Here is a 23,010-nt window from a genome sequence, read left to right as displayed (position 1 = left end):
ACGTTCAGAAAAAAAACTGTACATGTTCAGTAGAATTATGTTTAGAAAAATAATTGTCGAATAGGATTTAATTTAATTTTTGTTGTTTGACGTCTCAAAATTTTAATTGAGATAATTATATCAACATCTTCAAAACTTTAAATGTTTGAATCGCATAAAAATAAATAATAATAATATTAAAATATGAAAAATTATTAAATCATACCGAGGAAATGGGTGGCATTATCCAACATCACACAAAGGGGTCAGGGGCGCGAAGAAATCGCCAACTCAACTGTGAATATCTGAATTATAAAAAAACATCAGAAGTCACTTTATTTGTGTGGAGGGGGTTGCCATTTCAATTTACTTATTATGATAGCATTGTTGTATTTGTGATTTAAACGACTTCCATATTTATTCAATTTTATCACCAAGAAAGTGTTTTTTTAAATAAACAATTTAACAAAATATATACAGTTATATTTTTTGCCCTTTTATTTGTAGCTAATTACTTATATTTTTATGAAAGTACAATTCAGTCTCACTCTCCGACCGTAGTTTTCATATGAAATTAGAGTCAGTCACAGTTTAATTTACATTTTATTATGTATAAGACTTTATATATATATATATATATTGTATGAAATAAGTGTAATTTATTTGGACAGATGTAGAACAATCTTTATTTTTAAAACGTTAGAACGACAGACGAGTATTTCACAAATTGAAGAAGAGTCTGACATCTGTTACGATTCCTTTAGATTTTTCCGACAACTTAAGATAAATACGTGATAAATAAATCTTGATACTTGTTACATTTTTCTAAATTCAAATAATAAATCTACATAACGGATATTTACATATAATTTCACATTAAAATGTGTTTGTTTAGTGACATAAAATATGTGATTTAATTAAAAAGACAATAGGCTCAAAACAGGCGGGCGCGCTACATCCAAATGTAATGCAAATGTTGCCAGCACAAGAATCACAAAAGTTAGCGATACGAATGAAAGTATTCGCGAAAAAAACCATTCCATCCCCTCGAGAGCTCAGATTTAACATACCTAATGCGATTTGCGTGTTCCCTCACACCTCCAAGACAGCCTGTAATCGTTTTAAGACGTCGTTGACTTTAACCGCGGGCTTTTTTAAAATGCTAAGGGAGTTTTATTACGTGGCAACACTTTATTTGCTGTGTTTATAATCTGTGTTACATCCTCGTCATCTGTCAAAATGTATACCGTTCAAATTACGTTTGCTGTAACAGATCTATGATCGTTTTGATACGTGTCGTAATTTCAAACTCTAATTACTGTGCGAGCGGTTGGAGCGTTATGAATACTAACCGCGTATCTTACAATCTTAACTGTTAGTTGTATCTCTGTCGCACTCTAGTGTGTTGTATGCGTGGGAGTGAGACATGCGTCTTCAATTAGTACGGCTCTTGTATCGTTCGCGGATTCATACGCTCATTTGTAAATAATGAAGGCGCCACTCATTGTGATGGAAGTCCCATTGTGGTCGACCTAACACTCCTTGGATAGGGCTGGCACGGGACACGAGATGTTGCTTCATCATCAAACAAATAATCATATCGATTAGAGTTATTACAAACACTACCGATATAATTTAATAATAACTTAAACTACTTAACATTAGGTTGAATGTTGCCATGTGGAATAATTGTTTTTACTAATGAACTTCAGTCGAACATAAATAAAGTAAAAGTATTTTTTTTAGGAAAATTTTATTTAAAACTGAAAATTTAATCTTAAATTACAAATAAATGGATACTTATTTGTCAAAAATAAACATAATAATGTCTCACATAACATAGACTTTCAAACGTACACAAGCGCCAGCCCTATAAGAAGGCCAATTACTTAAAGTCAGTATGCAGATAGAAGTACACCTGCTATTGTGTCGTATGAATGTATCACTTAATTCCTGGCGCCCTCTGAACATTACCAGCTCTGTGAATAACTCACTATGTACAGAATTCAATTTTATTACTCTCAAAGGACTTAATGGAACAAGATTTCGAGTTTAAACCCATACTATTGTGTGATTTGATTACTTTATATGTCAGCTTTTAACATATGAATGCGTTTAGTTAGAAAGATACTTCCAAGTTTTATTAGTAGAGTATAAAATATGTCGATATGTGATTGTGTTATGTGTATGTTTATTCAAAAGGCGTATAAAGCGTACTACTAAATTCATTTCCTTTGATATGCAGAAAAAAGAAGAATGTTTATATATATGTATGTCTGAGAAACACTGGAAAAACTTAGACGATATATATATTGTAAGAAGGATCGATGTTAATGTTTTAGGAATAATAAGACATATATTTCGTAAGTATCCTTATGACATGTCTACCTCGTCACACTACATACGAACTGTTCTGAGTTTATCCATAGCATCGATCTAGGTTTAGTAATGAACGTTGAAACTGACCGTGTGTAGTACATACACTGTAGAGTAAAACTCTTACTTAGGATACGATTTAGGCTCCAAAACTGGTTGTCTAATTTATAGTTAGCCTATGGACCTCATCTGGATCACTGCCAGTGACAAATGGGGTCCGAGGATTGTGACGGTGAGAATTTCATTAAGCCATTGTCCATTGAGTTATGGTGGCGTGGTGTTGGCTGGTTCCAGCATCGAGATACGTGTTCTAAAGGTTCAAAGTTCAATATCAGAACAGAAACGTGACGGTCAACCATTAACCGAGTTTAAATTGGATACGAGATGTCATCTTCGATTTCATTCTCAACTATTGATTTGAGACTTTTCAAAGATATTTATGTCTTGAAAGAATCATTTTGTTAATGATTATTTTACGTATGTTTGTGTTATATGTTTATTTTTATACAATAATTATTATACCACTCTCATCTCAAATGGAAGTGTTCGGTTTTAACATTCCTAAAGTTATAATAAATATAACGAGTACCTACTTACTTGAAAAAATCACTTATGCTATACAAATACTTAACAAATTAATGTGTTTTTTTTTTTAACCGACCCCAGACTACGGTCTAAATATAGTTCAAAGAACAGTAATGAACGTAATTAATTTCGTTATCGCACTTAGAAGTTCGTGGAAATTTATGAGAAATGATAAGAGTTTTGTATCTGCGTCTGGAGATAATGGACGGACATACAACTAATGTAAATGATTATATATCAAATGTTGCGTTATATATAACTATAGTGTCTATATAAGTATTATATATAAAATTAGTACTTTTCATGTAGAGAATATTTATTTCAAATGTACGTAATTCAAACTTTATGTAGGTGAAATTTTTTCTGTTCATTGTACTCGCAAAGTTGGTATTTATCAGACGTACACTATAATTATTATTTTTTAAATATTTCTGTAGGAAAGGAGGTTTAATATTAATTATTATATGACGTAAGTGGTAGATCTTTAAGGATCTTGGATCGGATTTCATCAGTATACTTAACCCAAGTTGGCATCGTCACTACATACGAGGCGTTAATAGTGTTGATGAAGGTTATTGAATGGGAAACGGGAAACGCTTCGTACGTAGTGTGACGACAGAAACTTAGACTAAGCACATAGTACGCTAAGCTTTTACCGTTAAAAATAATTTTGTTTCGGTTTTTCTAATCGAAGGGTCTATGGAGGTTCGGTTTTTGCCCGCCTCCAACACTAGTCAACTGTCACTTTGTATATTTTCAGCTGCTTTGGTAGGCGCTTCAAATAATTTAACATTAATGAGATCTAAGATTTTCGCGAGTTTTATTCATTTAAATGAAACTAATATTTTTCGGATAAACTACGCGCGCTTTATTTTTGGTTAAAACTGAATACTCCCGACGTTTCGGTTACTTTTCAGCAACCGTGATCACGGGCAGACGAGAATTTAAGATTACCCTGTACGTGCATAGGATAGAGAAAATTATTTTTAATTTCCAAACAGTGCAAATGTATTATTCATAATGAAGGATACGTGATAGTGCAAAGGTTGACATGCGCGAGGAACTAACATATCATTAGCGTGTAGACCAATCAATGTCACAATAAAATCTCCTTGCAGATTATATATCCGCTAAAGATTGTGAAAAAAAAACCTTTTATTTCATATACAACATAATATTCGGTACAAAAGTGTGCCTTTGTTTATTTCGATAAAGAGTTGATTATAATCTTATTGATAGATAGTATTATTTTTATATAAAAAAAGCTAAGATAGATTAGGACACGAGGAAAAGTTCTTTGGGAAATGTTTGGTAAAGAAACTTTCGCTGACTAGATTAAAGGTAATCCTAATACTAGGGCTCAGTCTCATGGTCACCACAATTACACGGCTCACGATGGGCAGATGAAGTTGTTTTATTGGCGTATGGCATTCGATGGTGACGAGAATCGTGTATTTTGGGAATTCATGTGACATCTGATCGATAAATGTCACTCGCCAAAAGGGGAAGGTATATAGACAACCCTTGTGCGCTCTATATACAGGTGGGGTGGGGTCAAAAGATCAGCCAATGACCGGACGTGGGGGATCTACTTCCTGCGATATTGTTTTTATAATTATTGCACTAGAACGGTTTCCGCCAGGTGAGGCCTCATTCGTCCAATGTATTTATTTTCCATCACGTTTGTTTATATACGCCACCGAAAACTTTTTCCCTCGTCACTGACTCCACTATATATCATCGCAACAAAAAATTTTGTATGTACTAATGGCATATGTGAGTATCTAATCAGTTTTATAAAAACCAATACATACCACGAATGCAACAAACTATCAGACGGTCTAATTTTATCTCGTACTTACGATTCGCCATTAGTACGCTACATCTATTAAGTGAAAGCTAAAGGATCACAAACAGACGGACCAGCAAATTGACTCTGATATTAATAACAGGGACTGTAAACGGTTGTAATGCGACCATAAACAATTGTCCCATGAACACGTCTATTGTTACATACAAATTAGTTGCTGTAACGGAGCTGTTGTTGAGAGGAAGTTGGAATTAAGGCATTAAGAACATCTCGCCGGATGCTGCTTGTTTAAGATCAAGTAAATCTTTGTGGGCACGCGAATTCGGACATTAACTGTCTGGGTAGTAGATTACATGATGATAGCGGTTACAAAATAATGTAGTTGTAATTATAAGACATAATAGATAAAATTTCGTGACCTTTGTAGCTTTGCTATATTTTTATCTAAATTTAGTTAAAGCGTCTGATCATGGAAAATGATTGAGTAATAATATTTATTTGCGTCAAAGAAAACCGAGTTATTTTTATTCTCAGTGCAAAATACACTGAGATTATTTACATAATTATTTTGTTGTGTTAATTATACAGGTCATCTGTGCCATGAGCTATTCGAAAAACTGTATTGCAGGAAATACTAAGACGGTTTTATATGGAATCTAGATATATATTATTATCTTCTTGATTAATTACCAAAGAGAAAATTCCGCTTTCATTTGTAAGCATTCTTGATGTCATTGTATTTACATGTAATGTGTTTTATAGAAAAACAAGTTTATCTATTACCTTACCATCCAAAGACCTAACGCTTTATCCATTAACATGATATTACGTACGCAACTTTTTCCTCAAATTGTCAATTCGATTCGTGTTTATCAAGTTGTTAGGCGCCCTACATCCTCATTGTATATGTTTGTAACAATAACTGTCCGTATAAGTTAATATTTCGCACGTGTGTTATTTCAATGTTCCTGCCACCGAACTGACTAGTGAATCCGTAGCTACAAATCGTTGCCTATTTGTCAATGTTAGCGGAGTGCAATAACGCGGTCTTGTAATTCCTGGATTGCCCCCTTCATTGTTCCACGAAATTGGAGACGTGATTAATTTGTTTTAACTCCCTCTCTGTTTGTTACCAAATAACTAAAAACCCCCGCTGTTTGACTAGCTCCAGCCAGATTTGTCTATTTGATGGATCTATTAATGATGGTTATGGAGTTGTGATTGTTTGGTGACTCTGCAAATAGTCTAAGATGTTTGTGATGTTGGTATCTTTAACTAATTTGTATAATTGTTGCGTGTGAAGGAATTTGAACTCTACGTTCTAAATGTTAAGTTCCATAACCAAACGACTGCGTGAATTTAAATTTTTATAATTAGTTATTTTTCAGCGGTTGCTTGAATAATATTTTTAAGACTTGATAATGAAGTCCGTGTCAACTTCTTATCTAGGGACTTTAAAAGAACAAGATATTTTTTGGGGATTTCAGGGTTGACACTTTTTTATAAAATATAATATTGCTTTTAGTAATTAAATTCTGTTTTATATAATACACTTAATATATGCGAGTTTGGTTGTGTTTGTCATTCTTTGAGGGCTTCATCTGATTATATAAATACTCAGGATAACTTTTTTAAGGGTTGAGTAAGGAAGGTAGGATAGCTTACATCCATTAAAAAAGAAATTTCTTGGCAAAACTACGATTTAGTAAAGAATACGTTAGTGACTTCTTGAATGAACTGTTCTAAATCGAGATTTATTTTTACTTTTGTGTAAGTATGTATATCTACAGCCTTCCCACCCGGGCTGCGTCGAAGAAGTCGTCCCGGGAGAGCTCGTTATATCATTTAATTACTTATACACCTCCTCGCCGCAATTAGACATTATTTACTCACAAACATACAACCTTGTCGCTTTATCTTTTATCATCAACACTTCCGCGTCTACTTCAGGGAGGGCGGAAAATTACTCGGATAAGGTTACCAAAACTCTGGTTACAAAACAAGAGTTTAAATTAAACCGCTACGTCTGGGGGCGATTGTCAACGGGTTAATTTAAGGAGTTCTTTCGCCGTTGATAGCGGGAATGTGCTCCGATTTATCGTTCAGGGTCTGATGGGATTTATGACCTTAGAAATATAGAGGAGGAGATAGCGGCCGGGGTTATTTTGTAAGATTTTATTGCTTGGATAACCTTAAATAGGAACAGATCACCTTTATTGTCTTGGAACTGAAATCTGTTTTCAAATTTAATGACAAACTTGATCGAGACTGAAGCTGAGCTCAAGAGAGTTATTAGTATACCGTATTTATACAAGAAAGACGGTTCTATTATTAACATCGATTAATATACTTTGAGGTCAGTCAAGATAGTATTAAATTGAATCTAATTAATCCAGCCCACCTCTGGTCAGACTCATAGCCCGGTAGCGGGTCCGATAAATCACGTAAACAGCGATGTGATTTAGAATGAACTAATGATAATACAAAAACATATTAGAATTTTTGAATATTAAATCGTTGATAGAAAAATCATTAGTATGAGAAAATATATTAAAATATTCATAACAATGTCACGATGTTTTCTAATTTTGGAAATTTCTTTTACGAACTGTTTCATTTATTTTGTTCTTTACGGTATTTGAACAGCATTTTTTTACACTTCTCTTAGTTATAACTTAAGTTACAATATACATATATTAAAGATATTTTGTCTTGGAAGTTCTGTTTAATGTAATTAAAAGGCAGATTCATCCATCCCCATATATCTTTCCAGATGTCCCCAATTACTTCAACAGGCCGGTGACTATAAATTATCAAACGTTAAGGACAAATTGTCCTAAATCCCATGTCAATCGGGGATTATCCCGCACAATTGCTGGTAAGCCCACAATATTATTCGGACACTATTTATATCTACTGGCTACCCTTGACGACCTGCACACCCTTCAGACCGAGCAGCCAGTAATAAAGGTGCATTAAGTCAATTGTTTTGTTCATTTAAATCTTCTAGTATTTAGTACGGAAATGTGAAATCAACTTAAGATTTATAAACAAATATTATCGGGAAATATGTATGCTATACTAGTATATACATTCGATTAGATTTTAATAAGTTATTGCTTATATTAGATTATTTCACATTTAAACTAAACTTATAAAGATATCCTTAAACCGTACACAAGTCATCAGGTTCATAACATAAATTACTTATACTTAAAACGAGGCTCTAAACGAGAGATAAAAAAGCAGTTTAGCAATCACAAAGTCGTTCCCAATTAGCTAAGTGGACCTGTAACGAGAGATTAGCACGCACCTGAGGCGGCCGGGCAAAATATGCCATAACTCAAGCGGGCAACCGGGTATAATTCACCCGGATCGCGGCAAATAAATTCGTCAGCGTTAGGCGCTACTGCTCGGACTAGAGAGGAATTTACCTTCATAATCCTCTTCAGAGCTTTACAGTCGTTTGGCTCAATAAATATTTTGGGGCGTCGGTCAGACAAACAATTGTTTTACTTAAAATTACGATTTAATATAACGGCCTAATAACCTTATGCGTATGAATCTAAGTCTGTTCCAACTGACCGGTTACAGTGTGCTATTTAATTTACTAGACGCACTGGGACGGTTTAGTGCGCTATCGTCTACAGTCCTCTTTTCCAAGTTTTTCATTGGTCCTGCTGTGTCATTTTTATTCGAAGTATTCTTCAACGAATGTGAAGAATCCGCGTTGTTGTCTCCGTTATTATTCTCCGTTTTTGCGTCCTTAACAGCAAGCCTCGGGATCCTGCTTGGTTTCTTTATGTCCTCATTAGATTTTCTAAAGCTAGTGATGCCTACTTTAATTTCTGTTTCTGGTCTATCTATTTTAATTCGTAGTAGGGGATGATCGGGTTGACCCTGAGGCATCTTACTACTCTCTATTCTACTGTCATTATACTCGTGCCGAGCCTGCTCATGTATTTCAGTTTGATTCTCAACATCTGGATTATTTTCAGTCTGTCGTGGTGTCTTTTCCCTTCTTCTAGATCTTCCACTCCTCGTTGGAGGCTCATTATATGTCACTTTCTTTGGCTCGTGTTTACGTTCGTTATAGTTGGCGTTTGTATTTGCAGGACTGGTGCTGTCTTCACAGCCTGAGTATTTCTTTTTATTTCCAGATGCTAGACAACTTTTGCAGTCTGATGTCGTTCTCGTGGTGGTAGGTTTTGATGTAACAGCCTCCTGGGAGTATAGCATTTGTTTTATAGATTTTCGGTTTTGTTTCATAAGAGTCATATTTTTATTTGTTCCCCTGATTTCTCTCGAAGTAACGGATTTTTCTCTCATCTCATTCATATTTGTCGCCTGGTATATATTATTTATTTGTGAATTTGAAAATTCTTCATCTTGTAGGTCCATAAAATTTGATCCAAACTCTGGCATAATTTTCTTCAACGATGATTTTCTCGGGATCTCATTAACGAGAGTCATCTGCTCACTGGCGGTCTTGTTTTGGGACTGGCTGCTACAACTCCTTCTCATCTTGCAGTCGTAAGGCGGGAAATGGACATCTACCTCCAAATTCCTCGGTCTCGGCTTCAGGAGCAATTTAACACCTCCTGCACCATTTTTATCTCTGGTGGAAACATCACTCATATAACGATTTTTGAATGAATCTGTAGAAAAGCGGTGGATGTTAAACTTCGGCTTCCTCTTGAATATATTTTTAAAGCATTTTTTGAAGAACGCACGTTTGCTCTTTCGTCTGGAACGTATCGCACAGACCACGGCTATTATAAAGCATATGATTTCTATGAGTAGTATCGTATACACGATCATATGTTTCATAGAGATACAGTTTATTGGCAGTCTCAGTGAGACGATTTTGTTTCTAATTTTTGATAAATTGTCATCCAAGGCGTCGGTTACTTTACCATAGAAACTTTTAGTTCTGTTCATCAATATGAGGATGCCTCCAAATGCTATGTACAAGTTGTCGTCATCTAAATGCGGCGCTACGTCGTTTACGAGCCAGGTCTGAAATCTAGCATTGAAGTCATCTAATTTTTGTGGGCTTTGAGTTTTAATACATTTGTTAGCGATATCGTAATACTTGAGTAACGTTTTTGATGAGTTGGGAGACGTTACTGAGACCAGTGACTGGTTTTTTAAAGGCACGAATAACGTTACTGGTAGCATGTTCCAATTTATTACTGGCAGTGGAATAGTTAGGCCGGTGTCGGTTTTTTCCAGATATGTTAACTCCTTGCAAGGTTCTTTCATGCTTCTGGTGAAGAAAAAACGCATCGGAGACGCTATATTTATGGCCACAGAGTTGAGCAAGTTCTCGTTGGGACTGCGCCAGCCTCGACCGTCTGTTTTCAATTTTGCTTTTATATCATCATAAACTTGGAAGATACTAGCAGCTCTTTCTAAGGAGACTGTCCCGCCGTAGTACGCGTACTTAGTTATCGGCAAAACCCACAGTTTGAGATATCCTCCTAGAGCATCGGACAGAGCAATGTTCATAATATTGTACATTGCGGGATTCTTTACTTCCCTCTTGACCGTTGTGTAAGACGTTTGGAAATATTGAAATAAATTAGCAACATATTTTTCATTTATCGTTCCCGTGAGGTACACCGATGGTATCAGCTTCTGAAAATGTTTCCTGGCTTGCAGCAAACTTATCCTGGACCGCGTCCATCTTTTGGAATTGCTATCTGAATGTTTGAACAGAACTGTCCCAACATTCGGCGACTCACTCTCCGGTGCGTAGTGGGCGAGCACCTCGCCTGATAAGAATAATATTATATAAACATACATTATATTGTGTATATCGATAAACAAAATAAACTATTAAAAACTCCGTTACATATGCTATTTAAAATCATCTTTATCATTAATTGACAATCAATTGCCAGTTCGAATAGTTTTTATCTGTGACTAAGTAACACAGATAATACACTGGCGTATGAATAATTAATGCTCAAGACGCATAAGTGAGTTCATCGGTTTTATGGTTTTAAAAGTGAGATATATATTTAGAGATTATTTTTTTTTTGTTTGTTATGTAGCTAGTGTTTTTTTTTGTTAATTTTTATTTCCGTATCCATGTACGTACAACGTGGAATCATCTCAGTTATAAGCGCGGGAAATGCGAGGCATTTGTCGGTGTTTCAGGTGGGAGAAAGTGAATCAGGGCGAATTGTTTAATTAAACATGGATTACTACATGCGGGTGTTTTAGTTTGGACGCGTGATATGTGTTTGATTTATTTGTACATTTTAATTAATGGACGGGTTTAATGCGATTTATCAGTTGTTTCAATCACAACCCGTTACTTCGTTATTTTATACATGTGGTGATTTTTTTTATTATATTTGTCTATTTTCTTCATAAATTTATACAAAAATAATTGTCGTTAGTATTGAACACACTCGTATCGTCAAAAGTGGGTAATAATGTCGGATATTTAGAAAGTTTATCTATGCGGTAAGGCATTGAATCTGGTATTGACCGCCGCGCCGTGACAATTATCTAGTTCTGACACGGTGATAATCTGTGGCGAGAGGACAGATGATCTCCGCTAGTCACTGGCCTGGCCACAGATTAAATATTATTATGAATAAAATATATATAGTTAAATACATTTCATTTGGCATAGACAAGGAGATCCTTGTTAATATTTTTTGTCAGTCAAACAAATGTTTTTATGGTTCGTATAATATAAATCCGTTGATATGTATGTATGTATGTATGTATGTATGTATGTATGTATGTATGTATTAATTGATAATAATGAAGTAATATCGAGTAGCAGACGCGCGTGTAACTAAACAAATCGCTATCAAAATTCAATTTCAATGCAAACATAATTTTCCTATACGAATCTATTCTGACATGTTATTACACGGCCATTAATGGCACAACAGTATTATATTACGTCATTAGGGTTGTATTAATAGTACGGAAGGGTTATCCAGATATCCCATAAATGGCCTTGAAAATCAAAACACTGATAACACAATTACTTATAATTGATTCGTCTCAAATCAACATCGAACCGAGATTTACTTAAGGACCTATTAATATCGTATTAATTTATATCTTATACAGTAAAATGTTGCAAGAATCGGACAAGTATAAAACCGATCACACAATAATAAAGTGGATATAACGATTTCATGTCCATAAATATTTAAAAAAATAGGTGAACTCAAAAAAAATTAGGTCTCAATTCGACTTTATTAATTTAAAAAGAAAATTATTACTTTTAACTTGTTAAGTCAAACTTAAAATCATCCAGATGGAGACTTGACGCTTTCTTGAGACTTAGTTCTAAGTTGACCATCACTTAAACAACTTAGGTATTAATGTTAGAAAAATGACGGAAAACGCTCACTTGAGGCGAGTGCTATGGGGTCCTGTAATTAGCGGTGTTGTGATTTATGGCCGGCTAGATTTATTGCCTTTTAGCCACTCGCCCTTATGATTAGTACAGACTGACGCGGATGTACGGCACGAAACCAGTGCTGGATACGACCGTTGCCTTTACTTTTTTTTTGTTTTGTTGCCGTCTCATATTCCGTCTCATGTTCAAAATTAAAAAATATATACACAAACATCTCAGCACTGTTTTTCTCATTTCGTGTTCAGGAAATTATAGATGTAATATTGTTATTTTTGTGTTTCAAGTGAAAGTTACAACGTTTATTTATAACGTTTAGTTATAACGTCTATTGAACAACCTGTTGTTTCCTGTTTATATATACATATATCACTTCCAGCCCTGCTCGTATCGTGCGTAAGAAGCTCTCAAAGCGTGAGGGATGATTATAAATTCTTAATGCGATAAGGAATAAATGTTAAACATGGCGGCTGCTTCACCGTACACACTAAGATCGTTTCATGGAAACTGTGCTACATGTACCGTGTGTGTGTTACGTAAAAAACTCCAGAGTTCCACAATCATTGTCGCGTTTCGATCTGTGATGATTGACAGCTAATAACCGTAGATTTCCCATGGGCTCGTTCCCCTCGCCGGCCTCATGGAGTCGTCTTAGTGCTATGGTGACAAATCATAGCTTACAATGTGTTGTTTTTATTCCTCTATACGTATACACCAAGACCTTATATTATTAAGCCAACATAATTCATCTAATGAAATACCTAGAGAGGATTTAATTCAATAAGTATATCGGTTCAAAAGGAAATTGCGCACGAAACCTGGTATTGAAAATACAGATTTTTAAGAATTTGAATGTAAAAGTGTGGCTTGCGTCGGAAATTGACTCACACTCGATTTCCAGCTGTAATCCGTCCGGAAATCTGCAGACAGACATCTCGCTTGCGTGTGGTGTATATTTTTTATATAACAAATAATCATATAGAAGAAGACGGTTAAGATTATTTACTAAGAATTTATTTTATTTATTTATGCTATAGCTTCATTTAATAAGACTACGCTGTTAAAGTTGTACCGTTATTTGAAAGATAATGATAGACAAAAAAAAATTTAACTGTCAATGTCAATGTCAAATACAAATGATTACATTTTACAACTTATTATTTATTAATTTTTAAACATAAAACTTGTAGAAGATTAGTATTATTTTTTGAACTTATTACTTTATTTCCCGTGACCTTTACAGCCCTTAAAGCCGCTTCATTAGCTCGGCCGAACAAAATGAATTGTTCAGTGGTTTCCAAATGTCAATACAAATGGAATAATAAACGAGAAGTGGATCAGGGCGTAATGCTCCTTCAATATTTCAAATAGTAATTCCATTTCGTTAAAACTTTGATATTATTTACTATGTCACAACTCACACATGTACTGCATCTTGATTTTTGAAGTATTTCCGTGTGTATTTCACTGTACTTCAGAATAAACAGTTCGTGTTTGTAACGACAGTTTACGTAATAACCAAGAACCCAGGTGTATGTCAATCACATGTAACAATATAAAAGATTCATAAAACGTCATTTATTTAACGAGTAACGCCACGTGCGGCGGCTATGCGCTCTGTTGATTCGAAAAATCATTGCGATTTCTTAGCAACGGAATATGAATATTTTTTAATAAATTAGTTTGTCATTATAATTACAATAATATATGTAAAAATCGAAAACAAATCAAAAAAATGTTTTGTATGATTTAAAAGTAAAATATATTAAAGGAAAAAGTTTTAAAAACAAAAAAAAAACACTTTGGAGGTGCTGGGATTTGAACCCAGGACTTTCAGCATGCGAAGCAGACACTCTACCACTGAGTTACACCCCCAGATATTGGTTACGCTGAAATTACCATTCCATTACTTCAAATTGAAATTTTAAGCAAGATGACTAATATATATGAACTTAAAATACCTATTACGCTTACTATGCAGGCGTTTTTTATTGTGCGTATTGCACTAGTGAACACACTACTTATAGAAACAATAAAATATATATTAATTGACTGTATATAAATAATTGAATATGATAAGATAAACAAAAAAAAAATTTTTTTTTTAACATAGTAAATTTAGTTGAAAGACATAATTAAAAAACTCACGCTAGATGGCGTTAAAACCAAACAAATGCAAATCATTGAAATAGTTTACGGAGTTGGTTATCGGGTGTTATGACAGCACAGCTTACACAAAACAAAACACACAATGATGGCGTTTTAAATTTAAAATAAGCGGAGTCACTAAAACATATGTGACGGCAGATAACGATATTATCTAAATAAAATAAAGATAAGCAATGATCTAAATTACTTTTATTTATAGACAAAAAAAAAATAAAGTTTTTGTCGTAACGCGTAATAAAACGATTTAATTCAAAACACCGAATCACAACCGCATCGTCGGTGCGTGAAAATCGTATCAAAATGATCACAGCTTTGTAACACCCTGACACAAGTAACAACCCCTTGTCGTTTGTGTATTGACTTTTGATTAAGGGGCCCTCGGATATGTGGGTCACTTATAAAAAAATAGTTTTTATTAATGTTTTATAAGAGTGATATTAAAGATTAATTGTGAGGATTTTGAAGACATCAAGCTTTAGTTAGATAGAGTTTATACGACGCTCGGTAATACGGTTTTTGGTATTCTTTTGTGGGACTTAAAGATATATTTAGTCAGAATCGAAGATATTCAATATAGGTGAAGCTTATAACACCAGTATTATAATCTCACACAGGAATATAAGCAGAGATAGTATGCTATAGAAATTTAAAGGATCAGTGCAATTCTTAAAAGGTAGGATCGCAATGTAGAGAGGGATGGCCGGATGTGGTGGTGGCGTGTGTGAACGAGACAGGGCCATCGGGATGACCAAGGGGTCAAGGGTGAACGCTCTGAGATTCTGGTTCCCAATAAAACAGCTAGAGGCAAGGTTTAGTAACTGTACACTGTATGGAGCACTACGTATAAGGGCACTGAGTTTTATCATTACTCTATTATATTTTAATCTCAAAGCATTCCATATATCACGCGGACAAATTGGCGGAATATCACCGGCGGGTTTGACTGCTGAATGCTTTCGATTCATTCGATTTGATCCGTCTCACTCATCTCATATGTGATAGTAAAATTATAACTATAACCTATGTTTTATTTAAAAGACGTAATTTACTTTGATTTTTTCATCACAATTGCGTAAAATATCCCTCTCGAATGACGTCGCTGAATGTGAGTGTAGGCTCGTTTCTGAGAAGACGGATATTGAAATTCTAATAAATAATATTAATGCCCAAAACAACGCATAATGTAATATAATTCGGTGAAAATTAACCGAGTCAATGATGCGTGAAATATGCTGTGAGAGTGTTGGAGCTCTGCGTATTGATTTATGACTATCGGGTTTCAGGTTCGATTACCGATTCTGATTATTTGCTTCTGCTTGTAAAATTACGGATTAATGTCCGTCGTCGTAAATGTTGGGACGACTTCGAACAACCATTACGTTTTGATGCGCTTCTTAAAGGATTTCCAAAAATGTGGCTTAATAAGTTATGCTCGGTTTTTTGTTTTTTTTGATAGATCTGATTAAGAGATTTGAAGTAATGTGATAGAATAGTCTTGTAGTGGAATTGAAAAGTTGTTGAAGTCTAATAGATCAATGAGAATTTTGAGAACTAAATAAGTTAGGTTTCGAGTAAGATTGTGAATCTCGTCAAGGTTTCCAATAAGATTAGATTCAACGAGAAGATGAAACTTAGCTTTCTGTTACGGATTATAATTCTGACTACGTTGACGATCTTTCACCAAGACCGTTTTAATTTCTTGCATGTTTTAATAATCCTATGTGTCTTTGCTTTTGCTTTGTGTGCGACCTCAAAGATAGGTTACTAACAAAATATATATATTATATTATTTATAAAATATATTATTGTTCAGTATCCATTTGTGCGAATCCCTACAGTATATTCTTACAAGATTACATCACAAAGACAGCCATTTGTTCAGAATATGATATACTGTGTAGTCGTGCGTGTGACGACATGCACTCGATTTGCAAGTTTTTTACAAGAAATTTGAATGAAATGTTGATAATACGTCTTTTATGATTGTGATAGAAGCTATTTTTATTTGGCAGATGCCACAGAGTGGAGTGAATTTGTTACAAGCAAAGGAAAACTACGAGACGGGAATAAAATATGACAAAAAAAGTGGACCCGGACGTAATAGAATATCATTTTTTTGTGCATTGCACTATAACAGAGGAATACTTCTGGATGTTTCTATAGTTTTGAATCCATTGCGTTGTTTCTGTAAGAGGATTCCGAGGCAGACGTTTTGGATAAGCAATTTATGTTAAAATATATTTTTTGGTAACAAAACTTGAAGGGTGTATAGTCCATTGAGAGTCCCCTTCCGCATAGTTTTAGTTTTAGCGTAGTTGAATTTGATTGCGGTTAAGGGGAAACAACGATTGCTTTTTAAACATTCCGGGACTTATTTCGGGCAAAATATTATTATTTGTCCGGGGATACGTCACGAAACTTGAAAAATACATCCGCTGAGAATAATTTACTATAAGCGACAAGACGAATGTTAATAAATTAACAGACTTTACCAAATATTAAATTAAACGAGAGTGTAACAGTGTACAGCTGCAATTACAAGCAATCAGGAATCAATTAACTTCGTTCGGCCCCTCGCAGTTCGCGCTGAGTACGGACGGACAAATAATACAGTCCGTAATCATATATAATGAATTGATTTGACAACAAAAATAATGTCTTGTAGTAAGTTTGATAGAAACCTACGTTTCATAGTATTCATGTTAATGAAACTAATATTTTCGGATTTACCACGCGTATTTTACTATTTGTCATGTCACGTGACATTCTCATCTCGTCTGGCCGTGATCACGGTTGCTGCAAATTGACCGAAACGTCCAGAGTATGTGGTTAATAAAAATAATAAAATACGCTTGGTAATCCGTTACTATTAGTTTCATTTAAATCAAATTATAAGAAGTTAAGGTCAAAGATCAGCGATTTATAGTATCAGATGTCGGAGTATTTTTGAGAATCAAAAATTTTTGTGAATAACAGTCACCTGTGAAAGTACTTTTATCACCGTCTTTGCATGTCATAGCCAGATCTTACTCCTCATCACACAAAGACATTAGGACAGCTGTGACTTCGGGTACAATGGAGGTTTATTATTTATTAACTTTGTTGAAGAGTTGATTTTTATCTTTTAATTTTTATTTTAACATACGTGTAAATATACATATATGTAAATTGTTTTATATTATTTAAATGAAATAATATTTTTCGGATAAACTACGAAGATTTTTATTATTTTAAAAAACTACACAATCCCGTGATCACGATTGCTGAAAAGTAACCGAAACGTAGGGATTATGTTGTTTCTTAAAATAATAAAAATCCGCGTAGTATATCCGAAAAATATTAGTTTCATTTAAATGAATAAAACTAGCGAAAGTCTTAGATGTCATTATGTTTTATATTAGTCTAATGTGCCGTATAAGATCGATTGTGCTTTAAATTATAAACAAAACTTACATTATTAATATCAAAACTCACGTTTTATTTCTTTATACACTAATGAAAAACGAAAGCGTGTACCGCAAAAAATACGATGGAAGGTATCAATATATTTTTTGTCACTAGTGTTTATTTTTTATATAAATTCCGTTTTAAATGCCATTAGCCTTAATATATAGTGTTATATATAGAAATGGCGAAGTATATTAATTTATTTATTATAATATAATATAATATAACTTATTTGTATAGTATTTTAACTTCATGAATTCAAATTTGCTTTCAAAGATATCACTTATATGACCCGGTTTTGTTTGGATTCAATATTTGAGACTCTTCGCTGGGATTAAAGAAGCGTATTTTGGTTTGTCTAGTTACACAAACAGACTGACAGATAATTTCACTTATAACTATTATAATAAGAATATTATCTCATGTTTTATGATTTTCATTTGATGTATAGAGGTTACTTTATATTATATTGTTTTAATATATATATTCAGGAACACAGCTGCTGGTCGTATTTAAGATGTATTTATCTCGTTCCCACACAGAATCAGTCTCGAGATGACAGGGTGTCGCTAATAAATCTCTACGATAATAGTTGACCCCATACTCCAAGTGGCACAGGAATACGTGTTTGGACTCGAGAGACAATCGTCACAAAAGGACATCACATCCGACAAACATAATAACGTAACTAATAAAACGTCCGCCTTAGAATTATCAGCTTTACATCGACGTAATAAGATACTTGATTCATTCGTTTCGTGTGTATTAAAGTTTTGTATTCATCAATGTTTTTGGTACATTTGCGATTGTTTCGTTACAATGTCGTGGGAACAGCGGTGCGGTTGGCGTTTAAAGACGCTTTGACCGCTGGCACCAGACGATACCATCAATAGTATGGTATTTAAGAGAATATTAATAATGGGGGAATAGCCATATTTGATATTTGACAAATATGTACATACACACACATGTATATATAGATATGTGTGTGTATATGTAAGGTCATTAATCATTTAATGGTCAATTAATGTTATTAATATAGCAAATTGATTATATATATATATATATTATTTCAGTATATTTTCAATTTAATCAAATTATAATTATTATAATTCATATATAGATTATTATTTTAAAAAAATTCTTTAAATATCTGATATATTATCCTTGTATTACAAATATCAAGATCATTCAAGAGCGGTAGTCACATTGCGCGGGCGCCGCTCGTTGTGTGCACTGTATTGTTGAACTCCTGTATTCTCTTGTATAGAAGTCGGTGTCAATACAGTCTGTCTTTAATGTATTGTAGTATAACTTACTGCGTATAAATGACGGGGTACATGTTTGTATGTTTATTCAAATTTCCTAGACGATGATGTTAAACTTCCCAAACGTAACTATCACTGTACTTTGAACGCGTTAATTTTAATTTTCATTCACAATATAAACAACGACTGAAAGCTGAACACAATTAGTTTAATTTTTGTCTTTGGTTAATCAATCAAAGGACTTAGAAAAACAAACAGAAAGACAACATCTGGGACTCAATATATATATATTTGTTTCACGATAAACAGCGCTTAGTATATGTTTGTTAAATATAAGTCAGACAAACACACAACAGCCGTATCTTTAATTAAGCGCACTCAAAGAAACTCATTTCCAACAATTGAACACCGACAAAGTCAAGCGCGAGCGGTGACGTCATGTTTTTCATTACCTTTCTACCCTCGCATAACCAGAGGCTTTTGTCTTTTTACCGAGATTCAAGTATTACCGTTAACGCGAAAGCTTTGAAACTTAAATTTCTATATTAATGTTACTTATTTTTGATCGGAATTATTAATGCGGTGTCCACAACTATTTTCATGTACTAAAATAATAGAGGTATGTTGTTCTCTGTCCATCACAGTGAGATACGTAATGAATACTGAAATATTAAAAGTTTTATTTCTTAAACACTCGATCCGATTATAAAAAAAACTTTATTTATTGTATATTTTCTTATACATATGCAAAGTAAATATCAAAGAACGCGGACGGAGTCAGGTGTAAGCTACTAAATTAATATTGTACTAGTCATAAAAGTCAATAGATCTTGTAAGCGATATAACTGAGAGTATCCAATGACCGAACAGCAATGGGAGGGTGACACAGAAATATGAAGTTTTCCCCGCGATTAGTAAGGAGTTGAAAATAAGAGTTTGTCATCGAGACATTGTCACTTGATGGGTTCCGTAATGATTCCGCCGCGGACGGGACGGGGACGGAGCCGGGGCCTTTTGTATGTATTAGCTTTTTTGTTTTGTTTACACTCTACTGATGTAAAGTGAATGGTTTGATTGGGGGATAGGTTATTTGATATTACTTGCAGGCATTAGTATGTGGTTAGTAATAAAGGTAAATACATTAATATAGGTCAATAATATACTAATGTGAAGGATTGAGGTTTATTTTAAAGATTTTTGTGGACATTCGTGTATACATTCACACGTAGCCGACTTTTTTTAATTGAAAGTCGATAAAGGACAGGGTCCGAGGGTTGAGAGCAAACAGTGACCATTCATTAAGGTTCCGGAGTCGATCTATCACAGCTTTTTACGTTTTAATTAAACACAACATTGATATTTTGGATGTGTGTGTGTGTGTGTGTGTGTGTGTGTGTATAACAGGTGATATGTGTGCACAGTCAGAAATTGTCAAAAATATATCTCATACTTTGATTATTTTTTTCTTGACAACGTTGTAAATATTTTGTGTATTTTGAATCTGAATAAACAATCTGTGTGTCTCTTCCGTCCGCCATGACACCCGCTCGTAATTCTTAAAAGGGAACGCTAATAATGTAACTTCTATACCTCTCCGAAAACCTCAATTCGACCTAATTAATTCGTATTCTAAAGCAGACGTTATCTTTGAACTTACCTGCTTTCAACGGATTTTCTGCCTTCAATATTTTTATAGCGCCTCAAAGAAACTTCGACTTTGATGTCGTTGGTGTAGAGTATATTTTGGATGTAGATATCTTCCGGAGGTGCAGAATTTCAAGTCGGAGAACCCTCCTTGGAAACATTAATAAGGAGAATTAAGATTAAAATGATATTAAATTTTGATATTGTGTTGTGTCCGGATTATTCTCAAGGAAATTTTAATATTGGCTTCTTTCGTCGCTTTGTCGGCTATTGTTTACGTTGGCTTTACGTTTACCGTAAAATAAAATACAACGTACTGGGTGGTTGTGGTTTGTTACACTCACATTTCAATATATTAATTTTGCTTCTAATTATTATTTGACATCGCTGGATATCGGCTATCCGAAGTTGCGGAACATTCCAGTCACGCTTCATCAGAGTTTTGTCCAAACTGATTTACAATAATAGGTAATAAGATGGTTGACAAAACTCCGTTTTTCTTGGCGACATACTTTGAATAATTAATGTGTAGAGGGTCACTCCCTGGCATCTCATCAGGCGCTATTGAATGGTCTACGTTGTCTCTACAGGGCATCGATTCGGTTTAGCGTACCCGAGACTTGGACGTCGAAGAACAATCCAGCAGATGAATACGCTAAGTGCAATATTGGAATGATTGAAAGGAACCTCCGAATGCAAACCTCACACGCCATATGGCGGCGGATCAAATTAATTTAACATTTCAATTTACATTTTTTGCGGTCGATGTGAGCCCGGGGTAATACTACCCTCACATTAATTGGGTTACGGCCGAGAGGGTTAGGCCTCTGGGGAGGGAAGGGTTACTCCTCAGAGACACCGAATTGATTGAGACGAATGTTGTCAGCGGACAAATTTGGTGTCGATCTCTGGTTTTCAGCCCGCCGCTATTGTTCGCAATCAGAGTCCTTTAATGAGCGCAACAACTTTTTTCCTAATTTCTTGAGTGCTCCCATTTTTGTTTGCGCTTCCTTTTATTGTTTTTTAATTGTTTTAATAGCCATTGTTCTTTAAAAGGGTGGCCGATGTTTACCTCGGTGTTATTAGCAAATATTTAGAGGCTGAACTTTTTGTGGGGATGTACGTTTATTTGATATATAATTTTATCGTGAATGCAAGTTGAATGTTGGCGAAATAGTTGATGTGTCTCGAGATGCTGACTTCCTCGTAGAGATCTGATTGAACGGCTGATAAAGTGACATGATAAGAGAACATTTAACTTTGCATAAATACCTTCATACTGCGATCACGTTCTTGGGCCGCCCTTCTTTCTAAGCCGAGTTAAATCAAAACCTTATCAGCACTTAAACATTTCGACGCGACCACAACCATTGCGTTTCGATTCTCTCATTGAGACGCGTCTGTCGCTATCGAGCCGGTAATGTATGTTACACGAGAGATAGGCTCTTTTATGTTTTACTTTAGTTTAACGTTGGTATGGAAGCAGATGTCCGATAACCTGAGATAATCCCGATAAATGCGATTTGCTCGGTAGCGGCTGCATATAAAGCTCGCGTTGAATCAATATTGTTCAGGTCGATATACAGACCTATAGAAATGCAAGATTCCCAACATATCTTATAAAGCGTGTTTGCTGTTCGGATCAACTATTAAATTATACACCAAGATAAGACTCTGAGACAGACTATGTTGTAGGAGTCTGTGTAAATTTTTTTTTAGGTTCAAAAACTGATCCCAAGCTCGTTATGAAGAATGGTTTGATGTTGAACATTGATAACATAACACCGAATTCAATATCGTATAATATTTTCATTAGTAACATGTCGCGGAGGGTGGTGCGCGTCGTTTGTCACAGCGGAGTGTCATTGGGTCACTTATCTGATTAGATGCCTACCTTCGTTATCACCACCATCGTGTATGTAATTGATACAACACGAGCCCCAACCTCCAGTTGTCACGGTTGTATTACATTTGTCAGCCATTATCGTCATTTTATTTGTCTTTAAAATAATCAAAATATAGTCACTTTAAGACTTTATAATATAGAAACGACGTAATGATTTATTTTCAAAGCCGATCTATTGTCGATATCTCTTAATATATCCTGAGTGTTTTTATGACAAGTAATTTTATTGTTGTAAGTCTCAGCAAGTCCGCTCCTAGATCTCACACACTAGTCCATCGTTCAAGGGACAGAGCTTTTCAATCAAAGTTGATATGAAACAGCATATTTGTTTATAGTTTATATCTTTGAAGTCACACGCGAGCCAGCCATTGAATCCATTATAAGCGATTAGCTGCAAAGCTGGCAACATCAAAGTATAAAAACGGCAGAACTT

The 23,010-nt window shown here is 34.5% G+C and overlaps 1 protein-coding gene and 1 non-coding gene across 2 annotated transcripts; both read right to left on the bottom strand.

Moving 5' to 3' along the window:
- Positions 1–8,240: 8,240 nt before the first annotated feature.
- On the bottom strand, positions 8,241–10,615 carry LOC116768270 (uncharacterized). Its single transcript, XM_032658958.2, has one exon. The coding sequence runs from the start codon at positions 10,556–10,558 to the stop codon at positions 8,339–8,341; it is 2,220 nt and encodes a 739-aa protein (XP_032514849.2). The 5' UTR covers positions 10,559–10,615; the 3' UTR covers positions 8,241–8,338.
- A 3,331-nt stretch (positions 10,616–13,946) lies between these two features.
- On the bottom strand, positions 13,947–14,018 carry Trnaa-cgc (transfer RNA alanine (anticodon CGC)). Its single transcript has one exon. It is a non-coding gene; the product is annotated as a tRNA-Ala (tRNA).
- Between the last annotated feature and the right edge of the window lie 8,992 nt (positions 14,019–23,010).

Source organism: Danaus plexippus, chromosome 19, assembly GCF_018135715.1.
Source record: "Danaus plexippus chromosome 19, MEX_DaPlex, whole genome shotgun sequence".
NCBI classification, from domain to species: domain Eukaryota; kingdom Metazoa; phylum Arthropoda; class Insecta; order Lepidoptera; family Nymphalidae; genus Danaus; species Danaus plexippus.
Note: the sequence above shows the minus strand (reverse complement) of the source record. Positions and strands in the feature narration are given on the sequence as shown.

Coding starts and splice junctions, on each gene's coding strand:
- LOC116768270 (XM_032658958.2), bottom strand. CDS start 10,558: ATGTATGTTTATATAATATTATTCTTATCAGGCGAGGTGCTCGCCCAC.